The sequence below is a fragment of the Phoca vitulina genome, unplaced genomic scaffold, assembly GCF_004348235.1.
Source record: "Phoca vitulina isolate PV1807 unplaced genomic scaffold, GSC_HSeal_1.0 scaffold18, whole genome shotgun sequence".
NCBI lineage: Eukaryota > Metazoa > Chordata > Mammalia > Carnivora > Phocidae > Phoca > Phoca vitulina.
Window position 1 is genome coordinate 19,398,670 of NW_022589721.1, and position 22,736 is coordinate 19,421,405.

General features: G+C 42.9%; 1 protein-coding gene across 4 annotated transcripts in view; it reads left to right on the plus strand.

Annotated features, from left to right (window-relative positions):
- TRMT12 (tRNA methyltransferase 12 homolog) overlaps positions 1-19,081 on the plus strand; it is a 64,615-nt gene extending 45,534 nt beyond the window's left edge. For 3 of the 4 annotated variants that reach the window (XM_032415732.1, XM_032415734.1, XM_032415733.1), the window contains 4 exons: positions 1,263-1,454; positions 7,064-7,237; positions 10,754-12,635; positions 15,833-19,081. In XM_032415732.1, the coding sequence (XP_032271623.1) occupies positions 11,283-12,602 (1,320 nt within the window). In that variant the 5' untranslated portion in view covers positions 1,263-1,454; positions 7,064-7,237; positions 10,754-11,282 and the 3' untranslated portion in view covers positions 12,603-12,635; positions 15,833-19,081. Of the gene's footprint in view, positions 1-1,262; positions 1,455-2,545; positions 2,646-7,063; positions 7,238-10,753; positions 12,636-15,832 lie in introns of those variants that run through there. The other variant, XM_032415735.1, reaches the window with a different exon arrangement.
- The last annotated feature ends 3,655 nt before the right edge of the window (positions 19,082-22,736 follow it).

Here is a 22,736-nt window from a genome sequence, read left to right on the forward strand (position 1 = left end):
AACTGTGTGTGGTGACGGATGTTACTTAAACTCTTGTGGTGATCATTCCACACTATATGCAAGCATGGAATCATTACTTGTGCCCCTGAAACTAATATAATGTTATATGTCAATTATACCTCCAAAAATGGGGGGGGGGAAAGGATACAAAATTACAAATATAAAAATAGGAACAAAAGCAAATATGTATCTAGAATAAGAAAAGAAATCCCAACATATTGCTACCTTTTTAAAAAAAAAAATTCACAAATATCACAAACATTACAAAATAGAAAAATAACAGTATTGTTCTTAAGTGTTTAAGGCACCTAAATAAGACCTTTTCTTCATATTTAGCTGCATATCCTTTGATTCCCTCTACATGTGACAACAATTTTATAGTATCCTTTTCTACATAGAGAGTAGGAATATGACCCAGTCTCTCCTCTAACATGGTTGATTGACATTTGTTTTTGTGATCAGGGGTTGGAATGTATAAAACATGCAACTTCAGAGAACTCTTGCTGGTCTTATTATTGCTACTAGTTTGTGGCCTACAAGCATAAAAATTCTGATAAACTCAAATGTGTGTGTTGCCATCTAGTTTTTTTAAAGATTTTATTTATTTCTTAGAGAGAGAGCATGAGTGGGAATGGGGGTGGAGGGGTAGAGGGAGAAGCAGGCTCCCCACTGAGTGGGGAGCCTGATGTAGGGCTGGATCCCAGGACCCTGAGATCATGACCTGAGCTGAAAGCAGACGCCTAACCGACTGAGCCACCCAGGGACCCCGCCATCTAATTTTTAATTTAAAAAACATACATTTTATTGATGTATACAATAGTGACAAAACAGGATTTTAATTTTTTCATCTGTGGGGCATTAAGAGCAAAGAGCAAATGACTGTCTCACTTGGTTTTATGCAGACGAAACGAAGTTGCATTGATTGCATCTCTTTTAAATGTTTTTTTTTTTTAAGATTTTATTTATTTATTTGACAGAGAAAGACACAGCGAGAGAGGGAACACAAGCAGGGGGAGTGGGAGAGAGAGAAGCAGGCTTCCCGCTGAGCAGGGAGCCCGATGCGGGGCTCGATCCCAGGACCCTGGGATCATGACCTGAGCTGAAGGCAGACGCTTAATGACTGAGCCACCCAGGCGCCCCTCTTTTAAGTGTTTTTATGTGAAAAGTGTGTTTGGCCCCTGCTCTATGATTTCCAGGCCTGAACTGCATCGATGTAGTTGACATAGGGGAGTGTGACTCTGGACTTTTCTTTTGTTCTTTAGGTTTACACAAGAACTGTAATGTTTTGGAAGATCCTCAGCCAGCAGCCACTTGGTTTTAAAATTTCTTGATCAAAAAATAGAAACATGTTGTCAGAGAAATCACCTATTTGTCCTTTTTAAGACTAATGAGTTGAGTGACAGGAGATTCTTTTGGAAACTCTGAGAAAGGCCAAAGTGAGACCTAAGCATCAGGTAAGACCTCGTCTACTCTCCATGCTGCTGACATTGGAGAGCCAGACTGTCCTTTTATTCTTTTCCTTCTTGCTCTCGGTTCTGTGTTCTTGTCCTACAGGAAGTTCCCTCTTGTAGGAATTTCACACTTTTGCTCTATTCTGCCAAAAGGGGATCTAACCCAGAAAAGTTGAGTACTCCTGAAGTTGGATGATGAATGGTATAATGATTAAGACATGGAGGCTAGAACACAGACCTGAAGCAAGATTCTTGCTTTGAAATTCCACCAAAACAGCTTAATGAGTGCTGTGTGTTTTTGAATGGGAAGCATGTGTCTCAATGAGCTGAACTTGTGTTGAATGTGATCTTTCACTAAATATCCTACTCTCGGGATGCCTGGCTGGCTCAGTCAGTAGGACATGTGACTCTTGATCTCCGGGTCATGAGTTCAAGCCCCATGTTGGGTGTAGAGATTACTTAAAAGATATATATATCCTATTCCTAAGTTCTTTTCTAATGTATGGCACATTTATAATGAATGTGCTGTGTTATCTAGTATATTCTGAACCGAATGTTAATCAGACATTGTTGAGAACTGAAGCCTCCATTTAAAAATATACATGCCTGAAGGTTAAAAGAAGCTTTCTGCACAGTAGAAACTTGGTTTCTCCTCCGTGACTCACATCCTTCAAGTGCCCAGCATCAGAAAACATGCTCACATCCCCATGGAACACCTGGTCCTGTATTTCTGTGTCGAGAGACCAGGTGAATCCAGCAGCTAGCCATACAAGTATCTCTGAAATTCCTAAGCCTGAATGGCTAGCAAGCACTTAACTACACACAGAAGAGAATGCGATCACATAAATGTATCACACTAAACCAGACTAAATGTATCCCATCTTTTTTTTTTTTTAAGATTTTATTTATTTATTTGACAGAGAGAGACACAGGGAGAGAGGGAACAGAAGCAGGGGGAGTGGGAGAGGGAGAAGCAGGCTTCCCGTGGAGCAGGGAGCCTGACTCAGGGCTCGATCCAGGACCCTGAGATCATGACCTGAGCCGAAGGCAGACGCTTAACCGACTGAGCCACCCAGGTGCGCCTAAATGTATCCCATCTTAACTTCACCTACCAACTCCCCAAGATGCCCACATCCACACCCTACCAGAGAGGAAGGTGGCATGGAGCGACACAGCGATCTTAACCATTTGTGGGTAAGTCATCTTACTTTTGCAAATCTTACAAAAGCACATGACCCTGTGAAACCACTGTGAAAGGCGTCACCCAGGGTCCAGGATCTTCGGAAGGAGCCCATGCACCTGACGGGACCTGAAGCTTAAGCTTTGTCACCGTCACAGTAGATCCGCTTCTCAGAACAGGAAAGTGACTCACAAGCTAATGCTGTCCGAAGGTGAAATTTTGTGTGAATGGAGCCACGGTGCCTTAATTCGGCTGGGTGAGATGGTTCACATTTAGTCCCCTGAGAGCAGAACAGCCTGACTCTGGAAACTCATTTCTAGACGAAGAGTCCTTGCCCAGGCACTGTGCTGAGCGTCAGGCCAGAGAGAAGGAAACAAGGTCCCCTGCTCTTGAGGGGGTCACTGTTGGCGAAGTGGATCTCTGTACCCTGTGGCACGTGCTACGTGTGAGAAATGAGGAGATTTTAATGGCATATTAGCAGAGGCATGGATTCCTTCAGATGGAGGGAGTGGTGGGGGGGAGGGAGGCAGAATGGCGGGGGAAGGAGGAGGGGGTGATGCCTGAGCTGAGTTTAGGGGCAAGGAGTGTTTAGGTGGAGAGGAAGGATAGAAATGCTCTTCTGCCTTCTCTCTGGGCTGGGATAGGTCATCTTCTGCAGTGATTTCCTAAAGCCTAAAGGTGGATGGACCAGCCAGGTGTGTGAAAAGCATCCAGTGGGCAGAAGGAAGATGGAGAGTGTGTTCAGAGAGTACTCACTGCAGCCATACAAAGAAAGTAATGAAATCCCTAAGCCCTCCCTTTGGAAATGTCACCAGTCTCTTTGCCCAGGAAAGCCTCCCCCTGGTGGCAACACCTAGTAATACAAACACACTCAGCCAGCCTCTCTAAAAAGCCCCCCCTTTTCAAACCTGCACCTCTCTAACCCAGAGAGCTCTAAACTATGCATCTGTGTATCTTACATATAAATCTTGGAAAAGGGTTACAGTGCTAATATACTATGTACTTCATTACATATATGCAGATAGAGAAATTAAAGATACGGGACACAAAAAATGAATTGAAAGAAGAAAAATTTAGTATTTCCTCTCCTCCCCCCACTGGGACCATCATGCATACTCATGGGGCACGTGGCATCATTTTGGAGACCGCCAAAAACTGGTAGGTCAGTTGTGCTTGACAGCAGCATGGGGCAGGGGGTAAAAATGTGGACTCAGGAGTCAGTTGGTCTGGATGTGAACCTTGGCTGCACCACTTCCTAGCTCGGTGACAATGGTCATATCCTTTTTTTAAAAACATGAATGATAATTGTAAACACCTCACAGAGTTCTTGGAGAAGTTCCTTAATAGAAAACATTGAAATTAGTGCCTGGCACATGGTAAGCACTTTATAAATGTTACCTATTATTTTCCTCAGTGCCACTATTAAAAATACTTTTAAATCTGGGGCACCCGGCTGGCTCAGAATATGGAGCGTGAGACTCTTGATCTCAGAGTCGTGAGATCGAGCCCCACATTGGGCTTGGAGCCTACTTTAAAAAAAATTCTTTTATATCTTTTTTTTTTTTTTTAACATTGTCCTTAAAAAATTTTTTAAAAACCCAGGTCGGAGGAAAAGGAAAGAGAAGTCTGGAAGGACCTCCTGAAAAAGATGATTCCCAGTTGAATTCAAATTTTCAGAGCTTGCTGAGTGAAAGTGAAAGCAGTAAGAGTCAGCTCAGTCCTTTCTTAGCTAAACTATATTATTAAAACTTCTTCACACAAGTTAGTCTTTGCTCCTACGTCTCCTTCCTGTCTTTCATCCAAACTCCTCTCCAGAGCCTCTTTGTTGTTTCCAGGGGGCTTTTTCGCTTACTGCCTAGAGGAATGTCACTTAATGGCTGATGTTTGTTCACTCTCCCTTATGTCTCCTCGATTTAGCCCCATAATCAAAAAGTAAAGCCAGTCCACCCTGCAGTCAGGGTGGCTTTGGGACCCCTTTCTGTCCCAGAGGGGTTGGCAGAAGTCCAAGGGGTAGGCACTTCTCTTGATCTGCCCTATTCTTTCTGCCTCATCTTGCTCACAGAGCCTAGAAGTATTGTGCCCATATTGAAGCCTCAAGGATAAAAGGGTCACACTAAGACTGAGAAGGAGCCTGGTTTACTGGGGAGTTCCCTGAACCGATACACAAGCCCTGAACTGCTTTTCATATTTAAAAAATATCTACCTCCCTACCCACTGTTGAGCTGCTGTTTGTTGGGAGTTTTATTACTTGCTGCCAAACACATTCATGCATCTGGATTGGCCGTGTCAGGAAGGGATGTCTAATAGAGCTGAATGGAGAATGGTAGGCCCCCTGAGGAGGCCTGGACATCCAAACCATTAGAAACCCAAGAACTTGGGGTGCCTGGGTGGTTCAGTCAGTTGGGTGTCTGGCTCTTGGTTTCCGCTCAGGTCATGATCTCAAAGGTCCTAGGATCAAGCCCAGTGGCATCGGGATCTGGCTCCGCGCTCAGCGGGGAGTCTGCTTGAAAATTCTCTCCCCCTACCCCTCTCCCCAATCCTGCTCACTCTCTCGCTCTCTCTTTAAAATAAATAAATCTTAAAAAAAAAAAAAGAAAAGAAACACAAGAACTTTACTCAAAGGCGGCAACTACTTTGGTGCTGATTGTTGCTGCCATCTAGTGGCAACAACTTGGAACTAAAACGCTCCCTTGGGCCATAAACTGTTTTTCCTGTACATCTTTCTTCTTCCATCATTCATTCGTTCATTCATTCACTCACTCACTCACTTATGTGTTCATTCTACGGATACTTTATGAGAATGTACTATATGTGACAGGTCTTCATAAATACAATAAGGAAATACAGTAATGGGGGGAATCCAGCTCCTTACCCCCTTGAAACTTACACACTTGTGGGAAGATAGCCATTAATCCAATTTAAAAATGAAAAAAATATGACTGGAAAGGGTTCTAAGAGAAGAACATGGTGCTATGAGAATCACTGGTAAGAATTTTCCTTACTGGGGAGATGGATAGGAGGTTAGAGAAGGCTTTCCTGAGGATGTTCTGACTGGTCTTGGGAAGGGAATTATCTGGGCAGTGAGACCAGTCATGAAAGTGAGCTGCAGCAAAGGGAGGGAGTGTGTTGAGTACATGGGAAGAAGAGAGGACAATGTGTTTAGATTAGCACTTAATACTAGGCATTCTAGTTTTTGAATTGACTCCCACTATGGTTGTGAATTATAATGACCAGAAAATTATTTTACCTGATAATAAGCTAAAAGGATACAGACTAACAGACAACTACAGGACATTCCACACCAACAGCAGAACACCCATTCTTCTGAAGTGCACCTGGAACATTCTCCAAGATAGACCATATGCTAGGTCATAAAATAAAGCCTCGATAACCCTAAAAGGATTGAAAGTATACATAGTATGTTCTCTGGCCACGATGGAATGAAATTACTAATGGATTAAAGTGAGAATTTAAATAAAAATTTTATTAAATCTTATTATTTTTGAGTTTTTATAAACTTAAATATTACAAAGTCTCAAGCTCTGAGTATCATAATATGAATTATTCAAAGCCCACGTACAATAATGGAACATTCAATTATGGCATTATGTACTTCGTAATGTGACAATGTAGCTCTTTATATAATAAAACAAAGCTTATGAAAAAAATTCTTCACCATCTTGGTTTTTACTTCAAATACTCTGACATTAAATAAAGGGAGTTAAATAAGAGTATGTTATCGGTGAAGTAAACAGAGGTGAACAATCCACTCGGGAAACTGTGAGACATAGTCTAGGACACTGTGCAGAGAGAAGGGGATTCTCTCTGGGGAACTCTGCAGCAGGTAAAGTCCATTCAAAATGGAGGTGGTTTTGTTGTGAGCACTGAGGGCAAGGGAGGGGCATAAGTAAAAGAAAAGTCCCAGGTTTGTGACATGAGCAACTAGGAGACTGGCAGGGCATTTCATGAGCTAAAGAGGAGTGGGGAGAACGCAAGCTGAGTTCCATTTTGGAAGTGTTGAGTGTGAAGTGTCTGGGAAAATCAAATGTGGTGGGGGAGGTAGACAGGTACACCCATAAGAAGAAGCATTCAGTGAGGTAGGAGGAAAAGCAACAGAACGTGTTCTTCAAAATGCACGAGAGGGATGGCTTAATCTTTCCTCCATGCTCACAAAACACTTGAAATTGCAACTCCAGTCACACTTCACTCATGGCATCAGAAGTATTCGTGAGCATATCTACAACTCAGAATAGAGTTCCGTGAAGGGAAGTTAGCAAACAGTTGTTCAAAAAACACAGCAGTGATGCTAAAATGAACAAATGAAGAGGCACCTAAGGGAAGGGAACAACATTCCAGGAGCAGCAAGTGGAGGGAAGAACAGAAGGAAGAGAAAACTAAGAAAGTGAAAGCAGTTATTCCTCTTTATCTCTAGGCTCCAGGATCTCTCAAGCCATGGAGGCAAGCTCTCGTGTATACAGCCAGCCCAACACCGTGCAGAACCTCCTTCCTACAGGAAAGCTGCCACCGGCCCTTAAAGAATTGAATGTTGCCTCTCACAAGAGAGGCAAGTGGACGGCCCCTTGGTTTGGCATCTCATCAAGAAGAGGTGATAACAAACTCATCTCCAGCTGGGGGCTCCCTGACTAAAACTCATATGGAATTAAATAATTCTGGCCACTTCAGGAGAGGCGATTTGTGATAAAGTTTTCCCACCCTCTCCTCTCCCTCTGCAGTTAATTTCCCTGACCTACTTCTCCTTTACTAAGTAATCATCCTCTTCTGCGTTGGAACTCATGGGTTGTCTACAAGCTTGTTTATTATTGTCGTTGTTGATTGCTCTTGCTTTGTTGTCATTTTAATGAGTTCGCATGATGGAAATGGTGGGGAAAGTGAGGTCACGCGCTTGAGGGATGGTGGATCAAGACGGCCATGTACAAGTGGAGATCATTCGTAAATCTGCAATTTTTAAAGGACCGTTTCCAACTCTCGAATATTAAGTTAGTTTTCAAATTATATCCCCCAATATTATGTTTAGCTCAGGTTAATAGTAGGGTATATCTGGGTCAAAGTCCTTGCTACATTATTTTAATTATTGTTGTAAAGTGTCAAACTGACTTTGGAACAGAAGGAAACCTAGAGAAAAAACACTTTGTAAGATAACGACTTTTCTCACCTCCCACTACAAATAAAATGAAAGGGAGCTTCCATTTGTAGGAGGACCCAGAAAACAACTTTTTTGCTGCCTCAAGGATTTTCTAAAGATTTTTCTAAGATATAAAGATAACATTTGTTCATCACATGCAACTTATAACTAGAGAAAAATATACAAAAGAAAATGGAATCACTTATAATCGCATCACATATAGGGAATCACTATGAATCACCGTTCACATTTACCCTCATAAACTTGTTTAAATAAATATCATCTAAGGCATAGTTGTGTATTTTGCAACTAAACACTGTATAAGGAGTAACTTCCTGTGTCATTAATATTTCTTATAATCATAACAACTGTTTATTATTGCCATCTAAAGGATGTACCATAATTCATTTAACCTTCATCTGTAGGTTAAGTAAAACAGTAAGGAGTATTTAGTTTATCAATCCTTTGTTTGAATTTCTGATCATTCTACATTCATGGAATGGATTCCTGCTTGAATGGGTACAAACATGTTCAAGTCTCCTGGTGATCAAGCAGTCATTCTCTTAATTACTATAGTATTGCCAAGCAATGACTTGTGACTGGAAACTATACAAGATGCTGGGGATATAGCAGCAAACAGAAAAAGAACATTCCTTGCCTATGAGAAAATTATTTGCTACTAGGGAAGACAGACATTTAAGAGTAAACAAATAGCAATCAAGGAGAAATTAACAGTATTTTTTAAAAGATTTATTTATTTGTTTTGAGAGAGAGAGAGAGAGGAAGCACGAGCAGGGGAGGAGCAGAGGGAGAGGGACAGGGAAGAGAATCTTCAGCAGACTCCCCACTGAGCGGGGAGCCTAAGACGGGGCTTGATCCCACAACCCTGAGATCATGATCCTGAGATCATGAGCAGAGCCCAAGTCAGAGGCTTAATGGACTGAGCCACACAAGCACTCTAAAATTAACAAACAGTATTAAGTAGACCTAACAGTGGAGGGAAAAGAGAGTGTTGAATTGAATGAAAGCCCCACCAGAAGATGACCTTCAGGCAAATCCCCAGCCATTCCATCATCTGAGGGAAGGGCATTTCAGACAAAGGGAATAGCGAGTACAAAGGTAAAAGCATGAGAAAAGGCATGGCCTATTTTCAGTCTCAGGCTGAGATTTAGGAGCCAGATCATGCATAGTCTGGTGGGTTAGGAGCTTACTCTTTGAACAATGGGTAGGCAGGAACTGTTTCAGTAGGGAGAGATAGGATCAGAATGTTTTGAAAATTCTCATCCTGGTTGGTATGTAGAGAAAAAAAGGAAGGTAAGAGTCCTAAAGGAGAAACCAGTGAGAAGGCAGCTGCAGTAATCTATGTCCCAGAAGGTGGCTAGGGAGATCAAAAGAGGTAGACCAATTTAGTATATACTTTGGATTATAAAAGTATATGGAGTATATAGAGTATGTAAACACCTGACAGTTAATCATCTAATACCTATAGGAAGTTGAGGAAAAGGTGGGAAGCAGGAGGTGATTAGAGATAGTTTCTCAACTGTGTGTTTGAGTAAATGGTTGGATGCTGGATAATATGGTACTATTATATACATGGGAACCATGGCAGAAAGAAACCTGTTTGACACATATTAAGTATGAGTCGCCTATTAGACACCAAGTTGAGATATTAAAGACACAAATGGTATTGGAATTGGGAATGGTAGATATGGAGTGGTGGGAAATATGAACTTGAAAATATCAATAGAAGTGAATCAAGGGAGGTCGTTAAAGATGGCAAGTGGCAGTGTGTTTTGGGAATAATCCAGGAGAAAGAGAAATTGAATGTGCGTGACAGAGAGAATTACTGAAAAAATGAAGTCCTAAGAGAACACTGGGAGACAGTTTAGAACATACCTTAGAAGTATTCCAACTAAGGTGTGTGGAAGCTGGGAAATTTATTCACCAACTTCCATCCGTTGCTGGTTGAGGAATGCTCTCAAGAGGTGGGGGTTGGGTGGGCAGTAATTCCCCAGCATTTTCGGCCTCCCCTAGACATATGTTAAGCCAATTCTGGTGAGCAGAGAAAGCCATCAGGCAGATTCCTAAGTGCTTTAGTTAGAAGCCATTGGATTGGCATATACAGGAATGGTGAGTCCCAAAGGTATATGGGGCACCAAAAGGGTCTTCTACTCTGTCCCACTTGATATTTTTTCCATGGAATCTGAATTTTAAACATAGAGACAAAACTGGGGCGCCTGGGTGGCTCAGTCGTTAAGCGTCTGCCTTCGGCTCAGGTCATGATCCCAGGGTCCTGGGATCGAGCCCCGCATCGGGCTCCCTGCTCGGCGGGAAGCCTGCTTCTCCCTCTCCCACTCCCCCTGCTTGTGTTCCCTCTCTCGCTCTCTCTCTCTCTCTGTCAAATAAATAAATAAAATCTTTAAAAAAAATAAATAAACATAGAGACAAAACTGACAACAACAACAACAACTCTGATTGATACTGAATAGGTGTCAAGAAACAAGAAACTGTTTTAACCATAGCCTTGTGCCTCCCATACACAGAGACCTGAATTAGGGAACTTAATGTTTAACGTCTCTGGGTCTCAGTATCCTAATGTGTAGAATGGCGGGAGGTAAGTAGAAAGAACAGGGCTTCTTTCCAACTCTTATTTTACATTATTTGAATTTAGGTGTAGAGGAATTCCTTGTTGTCCTCATTAAGTTTATCAAAGCATTCCAACAGGTATTTAATATCTACTGTCTAACCACTTCAACTTATCACATTATATCTCTTTAGAGTACCTACTCTTTGCTAGTCACTGTTCAAAGCGTTTTATATATAATATCTCAGTCATAGCAATCATCTGAGAAAGTTAACCTAAGTCTCATTTTACAGGTGACGATTTTGGTTCTGAGAGGTGATATGATTTACTCAGATCCTCTGACTTTCAAACATTTGTGGGTTTTTTGTGTTTGTTTGTTTGTTTTTATACTTCAGGACAGTGAGAGGGTTACGACTATCTTAACAGGGAAAGGGAATGAGGAAGCTATAGTTGACCCTTCACTCTCAGCAAATGCTGTGGCCACTGACATTGACCTGAGAGCAGCATGAGACTATGGGAAGCCTTTCTCCAAATTCAGCCCATCATTCTAAGTGCACTTCTCCCTTTGGATTCGTGAGCAGAACTGAAGACAGTGCACGAGGGTTCTGGAGGATACCGATTAACTGGACGTCTTTAAGCCCACAGAACTCCTTGTTATTATTAATCTTCTGCTAGGCGGCATCCAGTTAACCGTTAACCACAACAAAGATGGCAGCAGCGGCTTCACCACGGCAACGGCGACGCTACTTGCCAACGGGCGCCTCGATATTTACTTCCGGCCTGGCCGTTTAACGTCACTTCCGACACCGGCTCCCGGGCGTGTGCGCCGCTCCTCCTGCAGCCGCAGACGATAATGCCGAGCCGGGTGAGTGGAGTCTGAGAGAGTCTCACGGAGGGAATCCGAGAGAATGTGGGGCCAGCAACATGGAAAGGGAAGGTGGGAAGCCTGCGGCTGTTGTCGCGGTTGTGACTGAGCCTCGGTTTACCCAGCGATACAGGGAATATCTCGAGAAGCAGAAACTCCTGGATAGACGGCACCGTGTAGAAAAGATGCCGGATGGCACGGTGGCGCTGCCCGTGCTGGGAGAGACTCTCCCTGAGCAGCACCTTCGAGAGCTGAGGGATCGTGTGGCTCCAGGCGGCACCTGTATAGTAACGCAGCTCCTGGATCCTGTTCCCTCAAGGAAGGCCCGGGGCTGTTCACCTGCCCAAAGGCTGTGTCTTGAAGTGAGTCGCTGGGTAGAGGGCCGGGGAGTGATGTGGTCACCTGAGTTGGAGGCTGATTTGCCCAGATCTTGGCAACGACATGGTGACCTCTTGTTGCTGAGCGAGGACTGTTTCCAAGCCAAGCGATGGAAAAATCTGGAACCAGAACTCTGGGAGACTGTTGCGTCTGCACTTGGCGTCCATCGTGTGGCCAAACGAGGGCGGGTATCACCAGATGGCACTCGAACACCGGCAGTGACTCTGCTGCTGGGCGACCATGGCTGGGTAGAGCATGTGGATAATGGGATCCGATATAAGTTTGACGTGACCCAGTGCATGTTCTCCTTCGGAAACATCACTGAGAAGCTTCGAGTGGCATCGCTGCCCTGTGCTGGAGAAGTGCTGGTGGATCTCTACGCAGGGATTGGTTATTTTACATTGCCCTTCCTAGTCCATGCTGGTGCCACCTTCGTCCATGCCTGTGAGTGGAACCCCCATGCTGTAGTTGCTCTGAGAAAGAACCTTGATATCAATGGAGTGGCAGATCGGTGCCAGATACACTTTGGGGATAACAGAAAACTGAAGCTCTCAAACACTGCAGACAGGGTGAACCTGGGACTGATTCCCAGTTCTGAAGAAGGCTGGCCCATTGCCTGCCAAGTGCTAAGACGGGATGCAGGGGGCATTTTGCATATCCACCAAAATGTGGAATCTTACCCAGGCAAGAATCTCCAGCCTCCTGGAAGCAGTGAAATGGAGAAGGAGCATCGGCCTTATCCTCAGCAAATTATCACCAACCAATGTACAAATGGAGCAACCAGGGATTCTAGGAGAAGAACGCTGTCAGCAGCCACCAAACCAGAGTGGCAGAGGTGGGCGGAATCTGCAGAAACTCGTATTGCCACCCTTCTTCAGCAGGTGCACGGGACACCATGGAAGACACAAATCCTGCACATCCAACCAGTGAAATCCTATGCTCCCCACGTGGATCATATAGTGTTGGATTTGGAATGCCGCCCCTGTCCTCTAGTTGGCTAGAGAAGGTGGATCCTGAGACACAAGGATCTACATGTGAGTGACCCTTAATACATAAGTTTAGGCAGGGTTCTCACCCCTCCTTTCTCCTGGCAACCTATTTTAGTATTTTGTGTCCCTGAAAGCAGGCTCTAGATCAGTACAAGTCATCTTGTTTGTCTTCCGTTAACACATTGAGAACGAACTACATATCTGGGAGAAGCAGTATGGCTTATTGAGATGAGGCCTGTACAATGAATTCTGACCTCAGTCTTGTCTTACCTTGGGCACGTGGTTCCAATATTCTTTTGGCCTTGTAGTTCCTTACTTGCAAAATGAGGGTTTCTGTGACTGGTCTCATTGGCTGTTGTCTAATAAGCAGTTGTACACAGGGCATTGGTTATTTTAGAGTGAAGGACACAGTGCTGTTTCCAAAATCACTCCAGCTGCAGTGTGGAAAATCGACCGGAGTGGGGCCAGGGTAGAAGCAGGGAGACCTGGGAGGAGGCTTCTGTGGTTGGCCAGGGAGGATATGGCAGTAGCTTGGACTAGGGTGGTGGCAGTGGGAAGTGGATGGATTTGAGATACGAAATCCATGGGACTAAGCAACACAGTCCAAATCAAAGCACTCAAATGGTGCAGCTTTGTTATGAAGACTGACTAAATTAGGGAAGGAAGAGTTTAAGAATTACTCTATTGTATTAACTTCATTCCCTTTAGCGTGCCTAAATGAGTGTTGGGGAGGTGTCTTACATATTATGTTTGTTGTTGTAGAAAAGAGATTAAGAATGACTGCTTTAAATTATGGGGAAACTAGATTTCCAGCCTTAAGTTTGTGCAATACGCTATTTTTTTTTTTTAAAGATTTTATTTATTTATTTGAGAGAGAGAGAATGAGAGACAACACATGAGAAGGGGATAGGGTCAGAGGGCAAAGCAGACTCCCTGCCGAGCAGGGAGCCCGATGCGGGACTCGATCCAGGGACTCCAGGATCATGACCTGAGCCGAAGGCAGTCGCTTAACCAACTGAGCCACCCAGGCGCCCGCTAGCTATTTTTTTTTTTTAAGAGATTTTATTTGAGAGAGCGCACAAGCAGGAGGGGTGGGGGCAGGGCAGAGGGAGAAGCAGATTCTCTACTGAGCAGGGAGCGCTGAGATCATGACCTGAACCAAAGTCAGATGCTTAACTGACTGAGCCACCCAGGTGCCCCTAGGCTAGCTATTTTAAAAGTTCAAATTAAAATCTTAGATTTTAACAGGCCTCAGACTCCCTTTTCATATTCTTTCTCTGGTGGACATCAGGGCCAACATAAGGAGCTATTGGGAATGTGAGATATTCTGCAGAGTTTTTCAAGCCTCACCTTATTTTATGACTGTCTGCCAGCCCCATTGTTTACCATTGGAATGACTAATTGCAGAGAATCACTGTTTACCTTTGGGATGACTAATTTTGAGAAGCACTTCAGAGCTTTGTTTTGGTGCACTTTGAAGCCATCTGGCCTTGTTTTCTTGATGAAGGAAACATAGGAAAGTGTGGCTTTATCGGGATTATGATTGTATCTGGCATTTGGCTGGCTGGGGTTGGGCTGGAGCTGCTTGCCCTTGTAACAGTGTCAATAAGGACAGGATCGGTGAGCCTGCTGTGTACATGAACTGTAGGTGCATTAGATACAGCCCCAGTCTCTGAGGAGCTCACAACCTAGCAGCAGAAATAACACAAAAACTGAAAGAATTGGAATACAATAAGTACCATATGAGTGATAGCATGATATAGAAGTGCAAAGGTGGAGAAGAAAAGTTCTGAAAATGGGGAAGTCTTCAGAGAGGTAGTGTTTGATACTGCTCTTAAAAACTGGGTAAGATTTTGGTAATTGGAGTCAGGGTGGAAACATGCTAGTGGAAGAAAAAAAAACAGGTGCAAAAAGTTTGCTCAGAAAATGTTTGGAGCATCGTCATTAGATCAATTTGGAACAGCAGAAGCAGGGAGAGATGTGTTGAAGATGGCGGTTGTTATAAGGATTAAAAAGAATAGTGTCTGGTACATAGTAAGCCCCCAGGAAATGTTAGCTCTCATGTGATCCCACCCCAGAAGGGGGCCTAATTGTTCCATTCCCATCACACAGAGCAGCCTGCCTGTTTGCCTTAATCATCTCCTCTTTTACATATTGGGTTTCTTCTCACATGTGTGCCTGTAGCTTTCGAGCCTTAAACTAAAACTGCTGGGACTTGAGCCAATATGGGGAGGAAGGAAAGCAGGGGAGAAACAATGAGGAAGGCGAGTCAGGGAGCCACATGTCCAGGGGCTGAGGAGTTACCTTTCTGCCATAAGCTATGGATAGGCCGCTGAAGTCAGATACACCTGGGTGATTTCATTCACCCTGCGATATACACATCAGGCCTTGAGGGCTCAGGGGTGCCAGAAGATTGGCATGGATTCTATCTTCCTAGAATTGAGTTTCCACTTGTATGCCTCCTGGCTTCGCTCCCTTGTCCGTGACCTGAGGCAGCCTCTCAAGATTTAGTTTCCCCATCTGAACATATGAGTTAACAATTGTGCATATCCTGAAGGATACTCTTTAGCTTTAAATGAGTTAACGTACATTAACTATCATCACAATGGCTGGCACATAGTAAATACTTCATTCATTCAGTAGTCTTTATAGAAGGTGAACTACCGTTTCCCAATTTGGGTGTGAGGAATTGTTGTACATTTGCTTTAGTAGTTAAAGTAGAATGTCCTTATTTTGAAAAGCCACTCATTGATTAATTGGGATGTACTGTGTCCTTTCTACGTTAGGCACTGTGATGAGGGCCAGAGACACAGAGGTGAGTAAAGTCAAGTCCTGAGGGGCGCCCGGCTGGCTCAGTAGGTAGGGCACGCAACTCTTGATCTCAGGGATGTGAGTTCGAGTCCCACGCTGGGTGTGGAGATGACTTAAAAATAAAAATCTTAAAAAAAAAACAAAACCAAGCTGAGTCCTGCCCACAGTGGGATCACTTCCAGCGACATGGACACAGAAGGAACAATACTGTGTACTAAGTGCTGAGACAAACGGGTTTTTACAGGCACACGGAGGCAGCCATCCATGTTTGGGGATATGGGTTGGGGGAAGTGGAGAGTGTGCCTGGGAAGATGGGAGCGGGGATGCATCAACTGAGAGTTAAAGAATGAGCCGGAGTTACGTGTGAATGGAAGAAAACAAGGGTCCCTTAAGCCTTGTCTCCACCTTGAGTATATCCATTTACATTACAGTTTTCTCCAAGCACTTGCTGGATTGGCCTGGTCAGGAAGAGGCATCTAATGGAACCAAGGAAAAAAGACTGAAAGGATCAGGAGGCTCATGGAGTGTTTGTCACCTCAGTCCAGGAATGTGTGCTGAAGGCTTCCTTTGTGAGCGTCAGTATTAGTTGCCGGGTAAGGCACCCACTTGATGGAGAGGTTGTGATTAAAAAACAGTAATGATAATTTTATTAAACTCCCTCAACCGTGAGTTGCTTGGTTCATTAACTTCATAATTTAAATAAAATTGTGTGCATATATTGATATAGAGTATAACATATACATTTTAAACATAAAAACATAGAAATTTAAAATGATGACAAATACATAGCATTTTTAATTCACTTTCTCCCACCTGGGCACACATCTCCCACCCTGGGCACACCCAATATATGTTATTCTGAACAGCCTCAGGGTGCAACCACTTCAAACTGGGCAAGCCATAAAACCGGTCATTTTCTTGGCCTTTGGTAGTTTCCTTTTGTGTGTACTGTGTGTACTGATCATTAGCTGCTACTTTAGGGGAATGGTCAGCAGATGTCTGGAGTTCTCTGTAGCTCTCTCCACTCTGGCATTCTACTCTCTGGACTCATTCCTGGGCTCCTAGGACTCCCTGTTCCATCTCCACCTCAGGGAGTCTGCTGGGCTCCACCTGGCTTCCCCCTCAAGCCACAGCCCAGAAACTTTCTCCAGGCAGTAAGATGGAGCAGTTCAGTGGCTCACCTTGTGGGTTTGCATCTCCCATGGATCATTGTCCATTGCCTATGTCCAGTACCTTGAGGGGGTTGTTCGTGTGTTTTGTGTAACTTTTTTTTTTTAAACTATTTAGAAGTTTATAATAATTAGTGTATAAATTTACTAGCTTTCACAATCATTGAAGAAATTCACTCTAGCATAATAAATATATACAAGTACTTAAGCTGACACAAGATTTCAACATATAAAGCACATAAAAATTTCTTACCACTATTGTGCTTAGAATCCCTACCTATATTATAAACTGAATATAAAAATATTAACAATAAATACAATGGCATCTTTCTGATTTGATATGATAATACTTGCCAGGTTACTCGATCAACAACCACATAATTTCAGAGAGGCCAAAAACTGTCAGAATAGCTACTTGTCTCTTTGGCTTTTTAAAGGTCAAGGTTGAATCAGAGGCAAATAGAAAATAATGAATATGAGGTTAAAACTGTATTTTGGTACATACCACAGACACACCACACATACATACCACACATGAATACCCACACACACCCCACACGTATCATATTGTCTCCTGGATTGAATGGCCCATGCAATAAAGATGCACGTACACCATTAGGTAGATATAGATGGGTAGATTGTCCTAGTGTCTCTTTTAGTAATTGAATTTTATTTTTTTAAATCAAAGCTATATATATGCATAGTTTCATAACTCAAGTAAAGGTAACACAACTTTATGAATAAGACTGCGCTTCCACAACACCACAATGAAGCAACTATATCCCCCTCTCCTCATTTTTGGGTCTACTTTGAACAATTTCAGCTGGGCCCATGTGTCAAAGGGGATGTAGGATCTAACCAACATATACTACCAGGAGCCATGAGGGTATGTATGGAACCTGGGTCCTGAGAGCTGGCTAAGATGCAGTTTGCATTCATGTAGGACTCCACTCTCCCATCATAATATGGTCTGAGGAGATCTAGACCATCTGAACATCCCACAGAATATCACGCTAACCTACTATATTTATAGCATCATATTAATTAGGTCAGATAAACAATAAGCTAGTGTATTGCACTCCAAAGATGGAAAATAATCACTAATACAGTCCAGCAACCTGTTACAATAGTGAAATTTTTAGGGCTGCTGGTCTGCTTGAATGCTAAGATATCTCCTTCACAATAAAGAATAAGTTTGCATCTCTCCCACTCATCAATACTCCTGGATGACAAGAAAGGCCAGAGGAAATGAACAGGTAGCACAGGCACGTGGCCCAGACTCCTGTGTCATATTTATAACTCTTGCATCAGTGCCCTTCCCTCAGCTCACAATTATGGCCACTTGAGAGGCTCTTCTGTCTTGCTGATGAAGGACAGAAATGCACAGCTAAGTTAATTGATAGGTTTTCTTGGAATATGGGTTCAAACAAAAAAATAGACTGCTGCTACCCTACAGCCCTCTTCAGAAGTGAGGGGAGTCCTCCCAAAAGGCAAAATTGGCAATATTTCTGGTTCTCCACTTTGTATGGAAAGAGAAGTGGCCTGAAGTAAGAATATACCTTTATGGCAAATGTCAGATAGGTTGACGAGTTGATCAGGGCCCTGGAGTGGGAAAGATTAGATCAGGGACAAGGAAGCCGGGAGAAGAGGCGGTGGAAAAACCTCTGGGATTGGAACATGAGTAAACATCTTTGCATTGCAGAACAGTGCCTACCAGAGACCTGCACCGTGCAAGAGGAACTGAACAAGTAAAAAGACTTGGCCAGTTAATTTTAGCAGTTGTAGTCACGAGCTACCCCAATAGCATAATGGGCTTATGAATAAAGTCATGTTCAGGGATGTAGGTTATCAAGATGCCAACAGCATGGCCTCTACTCACCAAGGAGCCACTCCCTAGTATTCAGCACTGAGCCCTTGAAACAACACCATCCCTCAAGGAAAACAAACAGCTCATTGGTAGCAAGTGGATTACATTGGACTTTGGTCACGGAAGGGCAGTGATTCACTTTGACCAGAATCTTCCCATCTGCATGTATGAGTTTGCCTTTTCTGCCCACAAGATATTGGCCGGCATCACTACCCAAGGGTTTACAAGTGTGTGATCCATCAGTATGTATCCTACGTAATATTGCCTCTGACCTAGGGATCTGATTTACAGCAAAGGTGTTTCAGTGGACACATGACCATGTGACTCACCAGTCCTATCACATCCTAGAAAATGCTGGCCTGGTGGAGTGGTGGAAAAACCTTTTGACACCAGACCAAAGCTTGGAGATAATGCCCAGTGAATGAGATGCCATCCATCAGGATGCAGTATACACTCTAAACACCTATTACATAGTCCATGTCCCATATAGATAGAAAATGCACAGCTAGGACTGAAAGGGTAGAAATAAGAGAATTTCTACTATGGTGGGCTACATAATGTCCCCCCAAATATGTCCATGTTCTGTAAATATGTTATCTTACAAGGTAAAAGGGACTTTGCAGATGTGATTAAGAACCTCAAAATGGGGGGGGGGGCGCCTGGGTGGCTCAGTCGTTAAGCGTCTGCCTTCGGCTCAGGTCATGATCCCAGGGTCCTGGGATCGAGCCCCGCATCGGGCTCTCTGTTCGGCCGGGAGCCTGCTTCTCCCTCTCCCACTCCCCCTGCTTGTGTTCCCTCTCTAGCTGTCTCTCTCTCTCTCTCTCTGTCAAATAAATAAAATAAAATCTTAAAAAAAAAAAAAAAGAGAATCTCAAAATGGGGAGGGTATCCTGGATTATCCAGGTTGGCCCAATATAATCTCAGAGGTCCTTATAAGAGGGAGGTAATACAAGTAGGAGGAGGTGTGATGACTGAAGCAGGATGCAGTAATGTAAGGAAGGGGCCACGAGCCAAGGAATGCAGGAGCCTCTGGAAACTGAGAAAGGCAGGGAAATGGATTCTCCCCCAGAACGCTTCAGGAGGAACAGAGTTGTTGACACCTTGACTGTAGACTTCTCACCTCCATAACTGAGAATAAATTTATGCGGTTTCAAGCCACTAAGTTTGTGGTTATTTGTTATAGCAGCAATAGGAAGGTAACATACCCACTTCCTGTCCCCACGGGCCCACCCGGGGAGTTTGTGCCTCCCATCCCCACAACTTTGTGAGACTAGAGGGCTGGTTCCTAATTGGGGAACTGTTTCATCAGGAGATAAAATAATAGACCCTTTAAACTTTAACCTACTGAGGTTTCCCAGTCACATCAGGCTCCTTGTGCTTAGAGACCAGCAGGCAAGGAGGAGTCCCCATTCTGGGTGGGGATAAGTGAATGTGATCATGAGGAGGAAGTAGGGTTATTGTCATTATTGTCACACAGTGAGGGCAGGAAGGCATATATTTCACGCTTACTCCATCCACCAGGGCGTCTCTTGATATACTTCCCTACCCAATGTCAAGAGTAAAATGAGCAACTTCCAAAACAATGGAATAAGGACCTCTGAAAACTGGCCTCTCCATAAAAGCAATAAGAACACTGGCAAAAATTGTCAAAATCAACATTTTTTTTTTTTTAGAACTCTAGAAACTAAAGGCTTGCCACAATCTGAAGAGCATTTATTTTAAAAACTGCTAAATCTTGATTAAAAAGGGAAGCTTCTGGCATTCTAACATGTCCTATTCCTGCCCCTCATCTCTAATACAAGTTAAATTGTTCTTAACTGTAGGGAGAATGCTTCCAGGATCATTCACCCTTAAGTGATATGCAGCCTTTGTTAGACCCATTATATTGCTGGTTTTTTTATCCTGCACTGTAGTGACACTTTTATCATAAATCAGGTGACCGTATATGTGGGGCTGTTTCTAGACTACCTTGTTCCATAGTCTGTTTTTCTATCCAAGCACCAATACCATCTTGTTTAAATTACTCTATCTTTACAATAGGCCCTGATATCTGATACTGTATGTCCTTCAACTCTGTTCTTTAAGATTGCCTTATTCTTGACCTTTTGCATTTTCTTATGAATTTTAAAATCAGCTTGTCAATTTTTGGGAAAAAGAACCTGTTGAGATTTTTTGTTAGGCTTGCATTGAACATAGAGGGTAAAATTGAAATCTTTACAGTACTGAATATTCCATCTTGAAGCTTTTATTCTACTCAGTTGGGTGCAGCTCCGAAATGAGAAGTGATTATTAGAAGCCTGGACTACAGGATCCCATCTAGGGGGAGGGGTCCTATCCTTCCCATCCGTCAGTGGGGTACTATATCCATCTTTGGGCTCCCTGCCTCGGCAGATGTTTTTAACTTAGTGTTACTTGTACTCTGCCTCTCAGTAGTGTCTTGGCCCTCAGATTATTCTTGACCATCACTTAACATAATTAACATATTTGAACCTCTCACCTATTTACATTCTAACATAACTTAAGTACTGTGAATATGATTATCACATATAACGATCCAAACTAACAAACAATATCTTAACAGTACTCCTGAGCCATACACGGAACCATTGCGAAGTGTTGTGTGTAGTGTTGTAAGGTTTCCAGTGAGTATTCTCCTAAAGTTTGTTCACCACACTAATTACTATTACATACTATATATCATACTAAGTACTTAAAATATATTGTTTTAATTTGTGTAACCAGCATGAAAAATTACTTGCAGAGGATCAGATAGGTTCTGGAATCAGAAAAATACCAGTTAGAATCCTGGCTCTGCCACTGTTACTGTCTATGTCTTTCAACAGGTTTGTTGAGATTAAACTGGATGATGCATGCTATGTATTTCATACTTTATCTGGCAATATTAACCATCTTTTTTTCTTTTTCCCAGGTGAGGATACTGATGATTAGAGAGTTTAAGTACTCTATCTAGAGACAAGAGGCAGAAGTGGGCAAGCACACTGCCAAGCACATAGTGCTCAATGTCTGTTACATGAATGAATGAACCAAAGTAGTCAATATATACTCAACATTGATTCCAAATGCCACTATAGTCTCTTGTTTCCTTAACTAAACAACAGACTTTTCCTATTCATTTGGCATTTACAAAACCAGAAGACTCAACTAGTAGCTGAATTTTGATGGACATATCTGAAATTTTTTTTTTTTTTTAAAGATTTTATTTATTTGTCAGAGAGAGACACAGTGAGAGAGGGAACACAAGCAGGGAGAGTGGGAGAGGGAGAAGCAGGCTTCTGGCTGAGCAGGGAGCCCGATGCGGGGCTCAATCCCAGGACCCTGGGATCATGACCTAAGCCGAAGGCAGACGCTTAACGACTGAGCCACCCAAGCGCCCCATCTGAAATTTACTTTAATGAAATGAGAAAAACTATAAAGTAATTTCAGGCCAGAAATTATTTTTTTAAGTAATTCCCAAGGTCTGAGAAAAAGTTATGGAACATATTTATCCCTTTTTGGGCTATCAGTGCCTACCCTTCCTACCAGCATCCCCAACTTCCTTTTGAAGTAAATACATAATACATTGGTGGGGAGAGGTGGAGTGGGTGGTTCTAAGTACCTGTTTCCTACTGCTGTCTCCCTCTAAGGAAGCTGCGTGTATCTGCTCTCTGGTACAGCTAGGGGAAGATACATGGTCCAGTAAGCTCGACCAATTGCATATCACTCTTGAAATTTGAAAAATAATGAAAATAACCCTCTAATAAATTCCTTTTTTGCTTAAGATAGCCCAGAATCAGTTGCTGCTGTTTGGAACAAAGACTTGGCAAATGCAAAGATCAACAGAAAATGCAAACGAGCTTTTACACATCCTACTTCCAAAGGCTTTTTAGAATGACTAAAAGGCACTCAGCCATTAAAGCCAAATGAACAGATTGTTATTTTTAAACACAGGCAATTTATGTGTATGGAGTGTGTCTGCGTGAATACACACACACCCTCCACACTGCTGAGTGGATTCAATATAAATACATACCTGAGTTGTGCAACGTTCAAGTCAACGTAGAAACCAAACAAAGATTAAATTCACTATTAAATTGCAGCTATTTCTATGAAAGCATTTTTTTTTTTCATTGTGGTGGGTTCTATGGAGGGATTATGCTTTTTAGGAACTTAGCTTCTGTTGAGAAGATGACTAACACAGACATTTCCTGATACAAAACTGAGAAAACCTCTTGCAAAGCTAAGCAAACATAGCTAGTAAGTTCCTTTTGTAAAAAAACTATTCCTCTGAGGGGCGCCTGG